The 17453-nt window shown below is 41.7% G+C and overlaps 2 protein-coding genes and 1 long non-coding RNA gene across 5 annotated transcripts; 1 reads left to right on the top strand and 2 right to left on the bottom strand.

Annotated features, from left to right (window-relative positions):
- Nucleotides 1-3646: 3646 nt before the first annotated feature.
- LOC122429501 (40S ribosomal protein S27) lies at nucleotides 3647-4018 on the bottom strand. Its single transcript, XM_043449838.1, has one exon. The coding sequence runs from the start codon at nucleotides 3965-3967 to the stop codon at nucleotides 3713-3715; it is 255 nt and encodes an 84-aa protein (XP_043305773.1). The 5' UTR covers nucleotides 3968-4018; the 3' UTR covers nucleotides 3647-3712.
- Nucleotides 4019-6602: 2584 nt separating this feature from the next.
- LOC122429862 lies at nucleotides 6603-11521 on the bottom strand. The gene is made up of 2 exons (XR_006266164.1): nucleotides 11466-11521; nucleotides 6603-7888 (listed from the first exon to the last, which is right to left on the bottom strand). It is a non-coding gene; the product is annotated as an uncharacterized LOC122429862 (long non-coding RNA).
- A 636-nt stretch (nucleotides 11522-12157) lies between these two features.
- POLR1H (RNA polymerase I subunit H) lies at nucleotides 12158-15934 on the top strand. 3 transcript variants are annotated; one of them, XM_043450527.1, is made up of 5 exons: nucleotides 12158-12316; nucleotides 12496-12650; nucleotides 12890-12990; nucleotides 13399-13508; nucleotides 15352-15934. In XM_043450527.1, the coding sequence occupies exons 2-5, from the start codon at nucleotides 12515-12517 to the stop codon at nucleotides 15374-15376; spliced, it is 372 nt and encodes a 123-aa protein (XP_043306462.1). In that variant the 5' UTR covers nucleotides 12158-12316; nucleotides 12496-12514; the 3' UTR covers nucleotides 15377-15934. The 3 variants fall into 3 exon arrangements, with proteins under 3 accessions (XP_043306462.1, XP_043306461.1, XP_043306459.1); XM_043450526.1 differs by lacking the exon at nucleotides 12158-12316 and having other exon boundaries at nucleotides 12323-12650; XM_043450524.1 differs by lacking the exons at nucleotides 12158-12316; nucleotides 12890-12990 and having other exon boundaries at nucleotides 12323-12650.
- Nucleotides 15935-17453: the final 1519 nt, after the last annotated feature.

Here is a 17453-nt window from a genome sequence, read left to right as displayed (position 1 = left end):
TCAGTCCTGAATATTCATTGGTAGGACTGATGTTGAAGCTGAAACTCCAATACTTTGGCCACCTGATGCGAAGTGCTAACTCATTTGAATAGACCCTGATGCTGGGAAAGATTGAGGGCAGGAGAAGAAAGGGACAACAGAGGATGAGATGGTTGGATGGCATCACCAATTCGATGGACATGGGTTTGGGTGGACTCTGGGAGTTGGTGATGGACAGGGAGGCCTGGCATGCTGTGGTTTGTGGGGTTGCAAAGAGTTGGACATGACTGAGCGATTGGACTGAACTGAACTGAACTGATTTATGTTTTGGCTGTACCAGGTCTTTTAGTTGCAGCACTCATCATCTTTATTATTAATAGTTGTAGCATGTGGGATCTAGTTCCCAGATCAGGGATGGAACCCAAGTCCCCCTGCATTGAGAGCACAGAGTCTTAGCCACTGGACCACCAGGGAAGTCCCTAGATATAGGTTTTAAACCTGAGTATTCCCAAGGTACCTGAACCAGTGATCTGCCTTTGCAGACAGATGATGCATGTGGGCAGGTTGAGGAGGTACCCACAGAGTCAGATGGATATAGTAGGCTGGTGGAGATGGTGGTGGAGGCAGCCTGTGTTCAGTGGCACCCCTTAGGGTTTTGGACCAGCCACCTTTCTACCATGGTTACTGGGTACACTTTTCTTTTTTTGAAAAGCCACATCAGCTTGCTACTGGGCTCCTATTGAAACTAAACACCTAACACATGGAGGCCTTCGGACACTCTTACTTAATATTCACATTTGGGGGTAGGTCAACTTGGACTCAGGATCTCCTGGAGTAGGATATGGCAACCCACTCCAGTATTCTTGCCTGAAGAATCCCATGGGCAGAGCAGCCTGGCGGGCTTCTGTCCCTGAGGTTGCAAAGAGTCAGACATGCTACAACTTGGACTCAACTTCTAACAAAGTGGGAAGGATTTAATAATCCTCACTTAGAAATGGTATATTTAGGATGTGGCTGACCTGGCCTCAACATTTCTACTTTACATGAAAAAGTGGCAGATATCCCTCTGGGGAAAACTTCACCCCCTACTCTGCCAACTGAAGCAGAGCTGCTGGTTCATGTGGCTCTCAGTTCACAGAGATTTCCCTAAATGTCTGGCCCTGGTTCACTGTGGTTCAGCTAAGCTGAAATTCAACTCTCTCCCTGGCTGATTCAGCCATTCAGTCTCATTGCCAGTGATGTAGAGCCAAAAATGGCTGTTGTCAGTCCTCTTGGTGGGCAGAACTCAAGGCCATTTCGTACCTCTCACCAATAATCCCTTTGATCAACCTTCCTGTAGTCTTACTGCCTTGGGCTGTTGCCAACCTATTTGGTCTGCCGCTTGAAAACTAGACTGGTTAGGCATCTCTCTTTGGAGCTGGAAACTGTGGAAATAAATCATAAATGCTTATCTAACCATTGAGAAAGTTCATCCTTAGGTAGGTTGATAAGGAGCCCAGGGCCCTTGAGGAGGAAGGGATCCAGGGCCCTTGAGGAGGAAGGGATCCAGGGCCCTCAAGGAGAAAGGGGTCTGAGGCTCTCAAGGAGGAGAAAAGGACAAACTTTTTTTCTACATTGCTTTGTCTTAGTCAATATAACAATGTATCTTGCTCTAGGACAAGTTTCTCCTTAACAAGAACCTTTCGACTAATCTTGTTATCTCAAGATGTATGTAGTGGGAATGCCTCTGGTAAGACCTTTACTGTAATAAGGTATATAGTTCCCTTGCAAAGACTGGTGAGCGTAGGCACTCTCCGCCCCCTTCTGATGTCTATGTCAGAAGCTTTCTCTGTCCCTTTTTATATTTTAATAAAACTCTGCTACACAAAAGTTCTTGAGTGATCAAGCCTGGTCCCTGGTCCTGAAGCTAAATCTTCTTCAGAGATCACGACTCCGACATCGTTCATCGTAAGCTACCACCATCTGGGTCACTCAGGTGAATCCGCACAGAATGAGTCTAGTCTCTGATGGGGTTGACTAATCAAGCTGCAGATGGAAACATGTTTTGTGAACTGTCTCCCCTGCTGCCTGAGTCCATCATCACACCAGACATGGCAAGATATTCACCATCATCAACTAGGCACAAAGTAAAGGAGTCAGATTTTTTTTTTCAATGTTTATTTACTTAATTTGGCTGCACTGGGTCTTAGTTGTGGTCTTTGTTGCTGCATGGCAGGTGGGATCTTTAGTTGCAGCATGTGAACTCTCAGCTGCTCCAAGTGGGTTCTAGTTCTCTGACAGGGATTGAACCCTGGACCCCCAGATTGGGAGCTTGGAGTCTTAGCCACTGAACCACCAGGGAAGTCCCAGGACCCAGTTTCTGATTTGGACTGTGACTACTGTCAAAGGTTGACTTGTCTTACCATAAGTGAGGCCACACAGCATGGGGCATTGTCCACTCCTGCTCCTGGCAGATGGGCTTCATTGGCTCTTTGAGCCCCTCAAGGGCTATTAGTGGTGTCTGTTGAGTGTTGACACTTTAGGGTGTGTGTGTGCTAAGTTGCTTCAGTCATGTTTGACTCAATGTGACCCTATGGACTACAGCCTACCAGGCTCCTCTGTCCATGGGACTCTCCAAGCAAAAATACTGGAATGGCTTGCTATGTCCTCATCCAGGGGATCTTCCAAACCCAGGGATTAAATCTGCATCACCTATGGCTCCAGCATTGCAGACAGATTTTTTTTTTACCCACAGACACACTGGGGAAGCCCACACTTTAGGGTACAGTGCTGTTATTCTAGTCCACCCTCCTCCATCCATACCATTGAAACTAATGTGTCATGGTTTTGGCTTTCCAGAAAACACAACTTTGATCTGTATAATTCTGATTTCTCTCATACACGTAAGTAGATAAATGTGTGTGTGTGTGTGTGTGTGTACTCAGTTGTGTCCAACTCTTTGTGACTCCTTGAACTGTAGCCTACCAGGCTCCTCCATCCATGGAATTTTCCAGACAAGAATACTGGAGCAGGTTGCTATTTCCTACTCCTCAGTATCTTTCTGACCCAGGGACTGAACTCACAACTCTTGTGTATCTTGCTTTGGCAGGTGGATTCTTTACCACTGTGCCACCTGGGAAGGCCTCACACAACGTGATGTGCCTTTTATTGCAAAGCCACTTGACAATGGGATGATAGTCAAGGTATCAATCAATTTTTTATGTTTCCTACCACATTAGTATTTTAAAATGCCACATATTCAGACTTATTCTAGTTTGTAAGACTTTAGCTCTATTTAAAATACACCAGCCTTGTACATCTTACATCCTGAGGCTCATTTTTCAAGCCACTATGACGTTCATGGTTAGAGATAATATCAGGCATGCTTTAATGAATTAAAATCTTATCTCATGTTAAGTGACTCAGTATGAGGGTTATAGTAATTATCTGTTTTGTCTCCTGCTCTGTGACCTGATAATCTCTGTTTCTATTTTGGACTTTCTAAAAAAAAATACATATATATATATATCTGCATCAGGTCTTAGTTGTGGCATATAGGATCTTTGATCTTTTAGTTGCAACATGTGGAATCTAGTTCCCAGACCACGAATTGAACTCAGGCCCCCTGCACTGGGAGCAAGAAGTCTTAGCCACTGGACCTCCAGGGAAGTACCTAGTTTGGACTTCCTTTTTTTTTTTTATCCAAAACATGTTTATTGGGATGGTTTCCCGTTCATCTTGATACAGGGTGCTTTCAGTGCTGCTTCCGTCTGAAAGAGCATCCTTCTGTAAGCCTTGCTTTTCCTCCTGTAGGCTGGCAGAGGACAGTAGAGCAGCCAACACACAAAACTACTGTTTGTGCATGGCTAAAGACGGTGGTGATTTTATAGCATCCTGGGCATTTTACATCCATGAAATAGGAATTGGGGCTCTGCACCAGGCGCTTCTTCTTGTGTTTCCTCTTCTCCTCTTCTGGAGAGGGATGAAGAAGATCCTTTGCGAGAGGCATGTTCTCGTGAGGAGGTCGTCACCGCCGGAAAAGTAGTTTGGACTTTCTTAAACCCTCAATTGTCAGCTCAGCTCAGCCTAAGACTCAGAACTTGTTCGATCCTAAGTGGGGACCAATTCAATAGTTTGGATCTGTCAGTGCTTCTATTCATATTCCAGTGTTTTATCCTGAGTCTTATGACTGCTTGCTTATCTTGTTCCTTTGGTACTTTACTCCAGTTTCTTAAACAGGTCCCACTGTGCCCTGCCTGATCTCCAGCTTCTCAGCACGACTGCTCTTCTCTGCTCTCTCATTTTCTACATACTGCATTCCTACCCTTAAATTCTTGACTCCTCTTGCTGCCAAATGCCTATTGGGTCTTCTGCTGTTGTTGGCACATTCTTCTCTTCATTCCACCCTTAACTGTTCATTGGATATAGCCACATGGAGCTCTTTGCTGATGACTCAGCAGAAAGGGATTTGGTGGACGGATGGGCACTGAAGCCAGAATGCAGGGAGCCGGTATAGACGTTCTAAAGAGACTTTACTATGAAGGAGTGCAGATAAATAGCAAAGTAGCTTATTTATTCTTTTTTTACATTTTTTAATTAAAAAAATTTTTTTGGTCATGCCACTCAGCTTTTGGGATTTTAGTTCCCTGACCAGGACCTCAGCAGTGAGAGCACGGAGTCTTAGCTACTGAACTGCCAGGGAATTTCTGCACATAGAAGCTTATTTAGATGGGAGAGATTTGAGTACATTTACAGGTCAAAAGGATGGTCCAACAGTGAATATCTGCCTGGTAAACAATTACCAGCAGCTATGTATCAGGTTACTTTTCTACCCCACGCAATTCAAATGGCTTATCAGTACCCTAGTGATTTGGATTTCTAAGTCTTTTGCTTCTTGCATGCTGATGATCCACATTTTTGCAAGGTATATAATCTAAAACTGTGACATGAAGATGGAAGATTAGAGAACAACAGGACAAAAAAAGTCTGCATAAGGCAAATCAGGTGAGTAGGAATAAGATTTTGGTAGGTGTCCTGGTCACATTCCAAAAGGAGCAAGGGGAGGGCGAGTTCCTAAACCCAATTTAAGCAACTTCAATCATCTCATGTCCACATAGAAGTTGCCTACAGTAATTTTTTAATCTCTTTGTGGGATTAAGGAGCATCTCAAATATAAAGGAAACTAAACTGATACTAAGGTAAGTGATCTATTATACCTGCAAATATTGTTAAAGGCAAGAAACGGACTGTGGGATTGAGGTCTAACACAAGAGTTATATTTATCTAGAACCATGCTGTACAACATGGTGGTCACTTGCCACATGTAACAATTTTATTTTTTATTTATTTATTTATTTTTTATTTATTTATTTTTTTTTCACATGTAACAATTTTAAATCAATGCAAGTGAAATAAAATGAAAAATTCAGTCCCTCAGTTGCACTAGCCACATTTCAAATGCTCAGTAGCCACATGTGAGAAACCACTACTGTATTGAAGAGCAAAGCTATAGAAGAGTTACATCACCACAGAAAGATCTATTGACAGCACTGATCTAGCAATATCTGCATTTTTGTAAAGGGTGTCCTGCTGATACAAAAGGGTAGGCATCAGGATGATCACAACTGAAGTATAATATTCCTTAGGCCATCCAGTTTCCATTTTTCGGCTTCTCTATTCACCAATTCTGAACCCCAAATTTACCAACTTTTGGAAGGATCTCTATTTGAGAGAAGGTGAGTTGGGTTACCTCTAAGTGAATCCAGACATTGGGAAGGTCTTGTTTAAGTGGGTGATAGAAACTGACAAAATATGGAGCTGGCAGAAATATGAGAGATTACTACAACTTTATACTCTGACCTTCTTCCTCACTCTGCTCACCTAGGTTAGATGTCCCTCCTCTGTACACACCTAGACATACCTCTGTCATAACCCTATTTTATTATCTGTTCATAGAGTGATCTATGCCATTAGCTGTAAACCGGCTAGAGCAAGGATTTCTCTTAATTCATCTCAGTAACTAACAATGCCTGGCACATAGAAGGTTCTCAAAATTAAGTTTCTCATACAAATAAATTACATGTTATAAGTTAGACTTTTACAGCCTGGTTTGTACTTCCCTGATAAAGATATGAATAGAAAACAAAAAAACTGCATGGTGACCTACAGCAATCTCAAGATAACCTTTGAGGCTGAGGGTAGGAGGAATGGAAGAGGCAGATTAGAACAATTCCTTATTCACCATCTTTGCCCAACCCAGGTCTTTCCAAATGGAAAACCCAATATTTATGAAATATCTGATACATGCTACTGTTTCACAAAAATGAAGTCCTCTTATAAATGCTAGGAACTATTATTTTCCAACTTTACAGATTAGTAATGAACATCAAAAGGATAAGCAACTTGAACAAACACAAGGCAATGAAAAATAGCCAAGCTGGTTTTAAACTCCAGAACTATCTGACGCTTCTGTATAAATGAGAAACGTCACTGAACCTTGTGGAACAGACCAGCATTAAAAAAAAAGTGTGTGTGGTGGGGGGAGTTACTCAGTTTTCCAGGGTCTCTCTCATGTATATGTTATTAAACTTTTGTTTGATTTCTCCTATTTAAAAAATAAAGGTTCATTTAAGAGACATGATCTCATCATGAAAGCACTGAATCTTTTATTTTTCCTATTTGACTTCTCAAAAAGGGTGGCATAGTTAAGAATCTTCTTTGAAGTGGCTTGATCATTGTGTTGTTTTCTTCTCTATTCTGAGACTTTTCCATCAGAACATTCACTTTAATCCGACTGCTACCGGATGGCTGGAAAAGTGGGTATGCAATAACACTTTCATACTCTTTTATCTCTTTTTTTATGCTCTTTATGCTCTCACACTTCTTACGAACAGGAGGCTGGCTCTGGTCTTTTCTCAAGATTCTTTCCTTGAGTTTTTGCTCTACAAGTTCTCTCCCTCGAATCATGCGTTCCCGGTGATCTTTAATCTGTATCTGTTCTCTCTCATTTACCTGCTTTCTTCTCTGTGTGTTCTGGATGCCATGCTCTTCCGGCACAATTCTGGGAAATTTTATGTCACTAGAGTGTGGTGTTGATTGTTTAAATGTTTTACTGTTAAACTCTCTGATCTGTCCACCTCGATGTATGTGCCTTTCTATGTGTTTCATTTCTCTCTCGGGTAGCAAATAAAACCGTTTTTGTCTCTCTATGCTTTGGGTTGTTTTTCCCTCCAATCTCTTCTTGATTTCACTGCCTTTCTCTTGTTCTTTCACCGTTTCCATTATTCTTTTATTATAGTAAGACTCCGCTTTGGCAAGCCAGTAGTCAAGGGAAAGCCCTTGCTCCCTACAGCGTATTTCATACTCCTCTTGATATTTTTGAATTATCAGTTGTTTTGCTTCTGATGTATGTACGCCACCTAGACTCTGTCAAGGTGAGGTGCAGAATTTTGTAATATGACCATCTTTTTACTTTGAACATATTTAAACAGGAGCCTATTCTCATTATTGACACCAAGAAAGGACCATGGTGGGGGTGGAGGTGGGGGAAGAAAGGACCTGTCATTAACTTTGGAGTAACAGGGATTTTACTTCCATCACTCCTAGGTGAGCCTGCAAGCTCTCAAAGTTGGTGTTCTTACCACCAAAATCAATAACTAGTTGTTTTGTTTTTTAAAATAGTGTTGGGAGTTTTGAAAATAATACTTTGTTTTGCAAGTAAAGATTTAGCTGGAAAATATTTGCCAGTGTGGACACATTACCGCAAAGTGTCACTTGGGTGCCAGTAGGATTTTAAACCTAACTTTCCTTCTTCTAGTCTTTTCAAACAGTATGATGTTAGGATGATTTATTTACCAATATTTTTTTCTCCAGTGGAGACTGTTGACCTTCTGCAATCCTAGGGTCTTTTGATACTTTAGCCCAGGCCAATCTGTAAGATAAAAAAGCAAAGGTAAAACATAAGGTGGGAGATGTCAGAACAAATTTGCTCTCATATCAACTGAATCAAAAGAATCCAATTATTTTGGCCAAGGCCAAGGATATTTCCCTCAGAAAGAAAACACCTGGGAATAGGTAGGACTACAACAGGGCCATTTTCTGATGAGAAACCATGACATTCCTATGGTGACAAATAACGAAAACTCTTTTAAAAATAAGGACATATAAATAAGAGCATACAGTCATCCCTCAGTATTTGTGGACCACTCTCCCCACCAATGTCCCTTGGTTCCAGGACCTGCTTCCTCCAGATACCAAAATCCATGTGCTAATCCCTTATATAAAATGATATCATATCTGCATATAACCTTGGCACATCCTCCCATATACCTTAAATTATCTCTCAATTACTTATAATACCTACTACAATGTAAATAGTTGTAAATACAATGTAAATACTATGTAACAGTTGCCAGTAAGTGGCAAGTTCAAGTTTAGCTTTTGGGAACTTTCCATAATTCTGTTTTCCCTGAGTATTTTCCATCCACAATTGAATCTGTGGATAGGGAAACCTCCAATATAGAGGGCCAAGTGTAATCCTCTCATATAAACTTAAAAGCATACTTCTCCTGTGGACTCAACATGAACCATTCTGAATCTTGCACCAGGGACTGGGCATGGGAAGAGACGGGCTCCTTGGTGAAGTGTTGTCCAAGCACATTTACGACATACTGCTCAGTCCGGTTTCCTCCTTTGTCTTCTGGGATAAGTTTAGACTTCGGTGCTATCGGTTCATTCTCTTTGTACAGTTTCTTGAGCCGGGCCCTCTCTGCCTCTATCACCACATACAGCATCTCTGCCCTATAATCTTTTGTTCTGAAATTCTATTCTTATTTGTTCACTCTCTGCTTGCCTGCCTTATTCTGCCTGTCATTCTTCAACCTAAATCCATTGAGACTATTCCCTGTTGATCCACTAGGGATGAGAATCTAGGGTCACTCTGGGTTTATTTACAGGACAAGCTGATGGCAACACAAGTGAAGACTACCAACTCTCTGTGTGTCATCTCTGGTCTAATCTGAGTTTACTGTGAGGTCATATTTAAGCCACTAAGGATGCCTGGCATCTCATCTCTGTGCCTTTATTTATACCGTTTATGGTTTACACAGCATGGACTTTGAAGCCTTATAGGGCTATGCCTGAATCCTAATTCCACCATTTCCCAGGTGTGTAACTCAGGGTAGGTAACTCAGTCTCTCTCTAAATCAGTTTCCTCATCTATAAAATGGAACTATAAGACAAAAATTTGCCTCTTGGAGTTATAAAGAACAAATGAGAATTAAAGATCCTGGCACAATGCTTTATATATGGTAAGTTCTCAATAAATGGCAGTTGTCCATTCTCCTCAGGTCAAGACTTGACCATAAAATCTGCCCAGTCTTCTCTGTGTAACAGCAATTTTTGCCTCCCTATGAACATAATATTTTTTTACTTCAACTCATTTGAAAATCAATCCTGGTTTCCACTGTGATATCTGTATCCATATATCACTTTTAACATTTTGATGCTGAAATTCAGACTCATAGAGTAGGAGCTATAATTTTTTTTATCTACAAATACAGAATCTATCTATCATATTAGAAAGGATCTGATATCAAATATTGGATCGCATTAACCTCTTGGGCATTAACCTCTTGCCTGACTACATATACTTATTTTGAGATTTTAAAAATATGACCACCTTACTTTTATTTCTGTGTACACAGTACCTAGCACAGTACCTAACATTAGAGTCTGTAATTCCAAGTTCTCAAAATTAATGATTTGTTGATTGGTGATTATCCTCACCACAGAATGAGCATCTTCTTCTCTTACATTTCAATTTTTTATTGAAACATTTAATAAATAGTCCTCCTTGAAGTATACAGGCATATCTGTTGTTTATGCCTTTCCTGGGCTCTCATTTTGTCCTGTAAGTGTACTTTCATTGCATTCTAATTATTCATTTGTATTCCTTAAGGTCAGAGACACAGTTTTTAGCTTGACAGCCACAGCTTCAGCTCAAAGACTGGCATATGTGCTTAATAAATACGAACAGAACAGACTGTTGAGCTTGTGTTGGGAAAGAGTCATGCCTTATAATGCTTAGTTACTTTGCTGCATTAGGACAGTATTCAACTCATTGTGGATCTTCACTGAGTTTTGTCAATGCAGCCATGAAATTAAAAGACGCTTACTCCTTGGAAGGAAAGTTATGACCAACCTAGACAGCATAATAAAAGCAGAGACATTACTTTGCCAACAAAGGTCTGTCTAGTCAAGGCTATGGTTTTTCCAGTAGTCATGTATGGATGTGAGAGTTGGACTATAAAGAAAGCTGAACGCCAAAGAACTGATGCTTTTGAACTGTGGTGTTGGAGAAGACTCTTGAGAGTCCCTTGGACTGCAAGGAGATCCAACCAGACCATCCTAAAGGAGATCAGTCCTGGGTGTTCATTGGAAGGGAGGACTGATGTTGAAGCTGAGACTCCAGTATTTTGGCCACCTGATGCGAAGAGCTGACTCATTTGAAAAGACCCTAATGCTGGGAAAGATTGAGGGCAGGAGGAGAAGGGGACAACAGAGGATGAGATGGTTGGATGGCATCACTGACTCAATGGACATGAGTTTGGGTAAACTCCGGGAGTTGGTGATGGACAGGGAGGCCTGGCGTGCTGCGGTTCATGGGGTCGCAGAGAGTCAGACACAACTGAGCAGCTGAACTGATACTGAAAGGGAAAGTTGGACTAATTTCAATTTCTATTTTCAAAGGAGACAGACACACAGAGAAGAGAGAATAAAAACTTGCCAACCATCATGGGCTCAGCAGATCTCTCCTTGTAAGACAAATTATTATGGGGCTTGTCACTTTCTAGTAGATTGATCAGTTTTAACCCTCTCACTAGTTTGTGTATTTCCATTATTGCAGAGAGTAGCGGATCAAAACCTCTCTAGGAGTGACAACAGCTGGTTCTCTTTCAAACAGGAGAAAATAGTGATGGCTCCAGAACTTTCACACATAAGCAGCTTAGCACAGCTATGAGGTTGAGAGGGGGTGGGTGGACTGGGAGAGAACTAAGAAACTCATCTAGAAGCTGTCCCTTCAGGACAAGATTCTACACTTTAGATTGTAGGTTCCAGATGAATTAAAATAGCAAGACTTTTAAGACACTTGTCCTCATGTTTTATAAAAGATCAGGGATATGTCAACTCTCCATCTAATGGATGCAATGATGATGTAGAGCTGGCCGGATGGGAGGCGGGGGACAAGGTGGAAGGGGTCTGCAACTGAAAGCAAACCTTGATAGTCGTCATCACAAGGCTGCTCCCTTGACTAATGCTAACCTCCCTCATCTGACAGGCATCTATAGAGGAAGGAGTCCCAATCTCTTCTGCTTCACTACCTCCAAAGTCTAGAGCCCCTTCCTAAGTGTCCTACTTCATCCCTGCTTCCTTTCGTTCCTAGTGACTAGGCATTCCTCCTCCGCCTTCACTCTCTCTACTTCATGCCCCGTAAGAGGTCGACTCACCCCTTCCAAAGGCCCAGTTCAGTTCAGTCGCTCAGTCGTGTCGTACTCCTTTTTGCGACCCCATGGACTGCAGCACGCCAGGCTTCCCTGTCCATCACCAACTCCCGGAGCTTGCTCAAACTCACGTCCATCGAGTCGGTGATGCCATCTAACCACCTCATCCTCTGTCCTCCCCTTCTCCTCCTGCCTTCAATCTTTCCCAGCATGAGGGTCTTTTCCAATAAGTCAGTTCTTCGCATCAGGTGGCCAGAATATTGGAGTTTCAGCTTTAGCATCAGTACTTCCAGTGAATATTCAGGACTGATTTCCTTTAGGCTTGACTGGTTTGATCTCCTTGCAGTCCAAGGGACTCTCAAGAGTCTTCTCCAACACCACGGTTCAAAAGCATCAATTCTTCGTCGCCAAGGGCCCAGCACTCGAGCCAGGCGGTGCTCTGCAGAGCGCCCTTGCTTGCATCGCGAGGTCCGAGGAGCGCTAGAACTGTAACTCCCAGAATGTTTCGCTTTTTTTTTTTTTTTTTAATTTTTATTTTAAACAACAACAACTCAGGAACAGAGGAAGTTGTAGTTCCTAGAACTGGGTACTGAGGGGGAAAACAACCGGTGGCTCAGCTTCAATCACCTGTTGTCTTATCCAACGCCACAAAACCAGCCTGAAGGTAGCGCTACAACCTTCCTTCAGAGAGGTTCCTCTCCCTCCCGGGACCAAGATTGCGATTAATTATGACGTAACAGCCAATCGACAGGCCGGACGACAGGGCGCTCTAGCCCGCCCTGCTCTCGCTACTTCGCTGCAGCGTAGAGCCGACGTTCTAGCTCGCGGAGTTGACTTCCTCTTCTCGCCTGTCCTAGGTAAGCCCCCAAGTCGAAGTACCGGACCCCGGCTTGAAATTATGGATATATGGGCTTCTTGGTCTTAGAGGCACAGGCGTACGTGGGAGAAGGACTCGAGTTCTGTATGCGTAGGTCCAAGGACAGAATAGGGGAGGAGAGGGAGCGACTCTCTTTTGTTAGCAATCTCTCCTTCCCAGCCCTCGACCACCCTCCGTCATGGACCTCAACGGCATCTGCTCCAGCTTTCAGTCGGACTTGGATTTCTGCCCAGATTGCGGCTCGGTCCTGCCTCTGCCCGGGGCTCAGGATGCGGTCGCCTGTATCCGCTGTGGCTTCTCCATCAACGTGCGAGGTAAGGGGCTTGTACGCAGCGACCCCGGCCGGGGGCCCAGCGTGAAAGAGTCAGTGGCTTGAGGACCCTAATATCGGTTGGATTGAAGAGGGGGACCCTGAAGCAGAGAATCAGGCACTTTTGGCCTTGGGTCGAAACCTGAAGGGAAGAATATAAGGCCCCCCTGTCCTAACCGAGAGGGAGTTATGGGTGTCAGCCCTCCTGACTGTCTCCACAACCAGTTCTTACTGCTTGCGCAGACTTTGAGGGGAAGGTTGTGAAGACCTCAGTTGTATTTAACAAACTGGGGACAGCCATGCCTTTGTCGATGGAGGAAGGACCTGAGTTCCAGGGACCCGTGGTGAGTGAATGACATCGAGGACTGGGCCCATCAAAGGAGGGTGGGAAAGAAATGGAGGGGCGATTGCTCAAATCTGGAGAGTTTTGTACCCAATTCCAAGAGGGAAGGGTGTGTGCTATGCTGAGTCGTGTCTGACTCTTTGCGACCCCGAGGACTGTAGCCTGCCAGGCTCCTCTGTCCATGAAATTTTCCAGGTAAGAATACTGGAGCGGATTGCCATTTCCTCCTCCAGGGGATCTTCCCGAGCCAGGGATGGAACCCGCGTCTCCAGCATTGGCAGGCGGATTCTTTACCACTGCGCCTCTAAGAGGGAAGAGGGGTCTTTAAAACGTCAGAGTCTGGAGACTGTGACAGCCCCATGTCTGTGAGCGGAAAGGGGAATTATTAATCCCACCAGTTGCTTCCCAGGTTGACAGGCGCTGCTCTCGATGTGGGCACGAGGGGATGGCGTACCACACCAGGCAGATGCGATCAGCGGATGAAGGGCAGACCGTCTTCTACACCTGTACCAACTGCAAGTGCGTATCCTTTCTCTCCTCTCTGCCCTTTCTCGGTCTGTTTGCGACCTAAATAAATCCAGTGATTTGCTTTTTGTACTGAATAAACAGTTGTGTTCTTTGGTCCCATCCCTCTCTTCTGTACAATTGAAATAATAGGGAAACTTGTAGTCGTTTTTTATTTTAGAAAATTACACTTTTCTTATCCTTTTTATACTTGGTGAATTAAACCTTTTAAGATATTTAAAAAGAAAGAAAAAAAAATACAAAAGGCAAATGTTGCTTGATGATCTGGGTATTACTGTTGCATCTTCCACTGTACTCAAGGTAGGTTTACTTTGGTGAGAATTAGTCATGGGTGATTTAAAGAACATGATTTTCTGAATAGTTTTGAGAACTCCCCTTTGTCTTTGGTGTTCTGTGGTTTCACTACAGTATATCTGGATGTGGCTTTCTTTTGTTTATCATGTTTAGGATTTGTTGGGCTTTCTGAAAGTAAAGATTGATTTTTTTTTTTCTTTTCCATCAACCTTGGAAAATTATCTGCCATATCTCATTGAATATTGCCTTTACCTATGTTCTCACATTTTGGAGTTCTAATTAACTAATTGCTTATTAGACTTTACCCACTACTCCATTTCTCTCACCCTTTCATAATTTTCCATCTATTTTCTCTTTATATTGCTTCTGGGTAAATTCTTCTGGTCTTTCTTCCACTTCACTAATTCTGTCTTCAGTTTATGTGAGTTATTGGTACTTAAAAAAATTTTTTTTGAGTTCTGCTTATTTTTCAAGTCTCCTCAATCACTTTTAATAATTCATGATTCTTTAATCCTAAAATTATTTTTAATTCTTACATATATTATATTTAAATATATAAAGCATGATATTTATATTCTGTGTCTCCTAATTCTCATACCCATAGTTTTTACGGGTCTGATGCTGCCATTATTCCTGCAGACTTTTCTCATGGTGCTTTTTTTGTTTTGTAGTTTTTAATATAAGCTCAGATTTTTTAGAATTTGGACTATGGGATTCTTTGAGGCCTGCAGTGAAAACTATATTCTTGGCATGTGTGTTCCTCTTCAGGTGCCTTGAAGCACTACCAAGCTGGAATGACTTTAAATAAATTCTCAGCTTCATGTGTTTGGGCTGCAAATCCAATGTAAGGCCAGCTTTTGATTAGAAATTCTAGAGGGAAATTTTTAATTTTTTCTCCCTCTACCTAGTGAGACAGTCAAATTCCTCTTCTGCAGAGTTGGATTTTTTTTTTTTCTTGTTCACTTTTATACACAGGTGTAGCCCTTTGGGGGTTTCAAACTTATTCAAAGTATCTCCTATCAGATATTGTAGGCTTGTCTCTGGTTCACTCATGTGGCTATCAAAACAGCAAGGGCACCAGCTTACCAGGGGCTTCAGTTTTAATGTACCTGTCTAGATTCCTGATTTTATATAGTTTCACTCAGTACGAAGATTGCCTTTACTTTCTTGCCTTCTCATCAATGGATTAAAAATATTTATAGTTAGAAATGCCTTTGGGGAGTATTTCTCAGCCTGGCCTATTTATTTTCTTAACATTTTTTTTTAAGTGACCAGTTTTTCATTTTTATGAGGTCTAGTTTATTTGTTCTTCTTTTATGGCTAGTGCTTTTTGTTTTCCTAAGAAATCTTGACTTAATTCATAATTTGCAAGATACATTTTTAATCCCAGCATTTTTAATTGTCTTGAATTTGTGGAGGGTTTTTAGGGGAGCGAGTCCTCTATGGTCATAAATGAAAGTCCTTCCTTGATTATTTCTTTCATCTTACACTGCTAGTACCTCTTCCTTTGGTCAAATGTAACAAGTCCTTTCTTTCTCTATAGGTTCCAAGAGAAGGAAGATTCTTGATTTTTTTCCTGAGCGACTCACAATCGTTTTCTTACTTGGAAGCTGAAGGATATTGGGTTCTTAGGTCCTTTGTCCATCTCCCGATTGCAGTGTTCTGCTCTCAGAGGAAAAGCAGATCATCATGTGTGGATTACCATTGTCCCCAGAGTACTCCTACCCTAATTGAGTGTCCTTATTAAAGTTATATTTTTCTACAAAAGCCAGACATACGTATGTGATTTATAATCTATCTTGTTCCAAAAGAAATTTATATTAGCTTAGAGAGATATATTCATTCTCTCAACAAATGTATCAGTGACAAAAAAGGAATATAAATTAGTACAGCAGAAAGAAAAAGGGGGAAAAAAAATAAAAAACTAGGATAAAAAATGGAGCCAGGAATGAGGCTAATAACATAAAAAGGCAATTATAAGTATTCCCTTGTTAGCTAAATCTTACTTGGTTCCTGAGTTTAGGGAAACAAAAAGTGGGAGTTTGGATAGTGAGCTTCAACAGAAAGCTCTGAATCAGATTCATTTGATATGTAAGTTTGAACAATAAAATCTACACTCAAAGACACAAGTGGACATTCTGGAAATTTTTTTATTGCTCTTGAGATAATGTTATATATATATATGTGTGTGTGTGTGTGTGTGTGTGTGTATACACACATTTTTTTACACTGTAACAGATTTATATAGAGAAAAGTAGAAAGAAAAAAAAATCAACAGGAATCCCACTCCACAATGATTTTTTATTTTAATGGGCTTTACTCTACATGCTGAGTCGTAGCTTATTTTTTTCAGTTTGAGCCAAAAACTTTAAAGGCAAACAAATATTTAGTCCAGGCACAATCAGCATATTCAAATTTCAGCCTGGGAATTAGTATTCCTGCATTCTTTGGTTTAAGTAGTGACTAGAAGGTGGCAGTCATGATTATCTTACAGTTGTGTGGCCCTTTCTATTTTGGGAGTTCTCATGAGTTTGAGCAAGCCCCAGGAGTTGATGGACATGGAAGCCTGGCTTGCTGCAGTCCAATGGGTCACAAAGAGTTGGATACGACTGAGCGACTGAACTGAACTGATATGCTATCCATGGCAACTTAGACAGATGGGCAAGACAGTTTCCTCCACTGTATGTTTGAACATTTCTGGTAATTGACTTTACTGCCACACTCCTGAAATCTAATAAAATCTGTTCATGTCTGCTATACTTTAAGCCTTTCACTGACTAGATAAAGTCCAAGTTTCTTGCAAAGTTTACAGGGCCTCATAACCATGTCTACCTGTCAGTCAACTGAAACTCCTTACATCCCTGCAATACAGGAATCCATTTTCTTCAGTACACACAAGTACTTTATAAGCTGCTTTCTTTATCTAAAAAAGTCATTCGTCTGCTTGCCTGTTCTTTACCACTCTTTTGCTCCTTGAGAAACACACGTATTTTTATCTTACAAACTGGCTTATATTGTAATTTATGAACTTCCAGATGTTCAAGCTGGTTTTAGAAAAGGCAGGGAAACCAGAGATCAAAGAGCCAACATCCACTGGATCATCGAAAAAGCAATAGAGTTCCAGAAAAAACACCTACTTTATTGGCTATGCCAAAGCCTTTGACTGTGTGGATCACAACAAACTGTGGAAAATTCTTAAAGACATGGGACTACCAGACCACCTGACTTGCCTCCTGAGAAATCTATGCAGGTTAAGAAGCAACAGTTAGAACTGGACATGGAACAACACATGGTTCCAAATGAGCAAAGGAGTATGTATACTGTCACCCTGCTTAAAACTTATATGCAGAGTACATCATGAGAAGTACTGGACTGGATGAAGCACAAGCTGGAATCAAGATCACTGGGCGAAATATCAATAGCCTCAGATATGCAGATGACACCACCCTTATGGCAGAAAGTGAAGAAGAACTAAAGAGCTTCTTGATGAAAGTGAAAGACGAGAGTGAAAAAGTTGGCTTAAAGCTCAACATTCAGAAAACTAAGATCATGGCATCCGGTCCCATCACTTCATGGCAAATAGATAGGGGAACAGTGACAGACTTTATTTTTGGGGGCTCCAAAGTCACTGCAGATGGTGATTGC

The sequence above is a fragment of the Cervus canadensis genome, chromosome 28 (assembly GCF_019320065.1).
Source record: "Cervus canadensis isolate Bull #8, Minnesota chromosome 28, ASM1932006v1, whole genome shotgun sequence".
Lineage (NCBI taxonomy): Eukaryota > Metazoa > Chordata > Mammalia > Artiodactyla > Cervidae > Cervus > Cervus canadensis.
The sequence above is the reverse complement of the archived record's forward strand: the minus strand, read 5'-3'. Positions and strand labels throughout refer to the sequence as shown.

What these genes read in the sequence shown, in the direction of transcription:
- LOC122429501 (XM_043449838.1), bottom strand. Translation starts at nt 3,967, where the DNA reads ATGCCTCTCGCAAAGGATCTTCTTCATCCCTCTCCAGAAGAGGAGAAG.
- POLR1H (XM_043450524.1), top strand. Translation starts at nt 12,366, where the DNA reads ATGGGCTTCTTGGTCTTAGAGGCACAGGCGTACGTGGGAGAAGGACTC. An exon ending in CTTCTCCATCAACGTGCGAG is followed by an intron (nt 12,651 to 13,398) that starts GTAAGGGGCTTG and finishes GTTGCTTCCCAG; the next exon opens with GTTGACAGGCGCTGCTCTCG. An exon ending in TACACCTGTACCAACTGCAA is followed by an intron (nt 13,509 to 15,351) that starts GTGCGTATCCTT and finishes CTTTCTCTATAG; the next exon opens with GTTCCAAGAGAAGGAAGATT.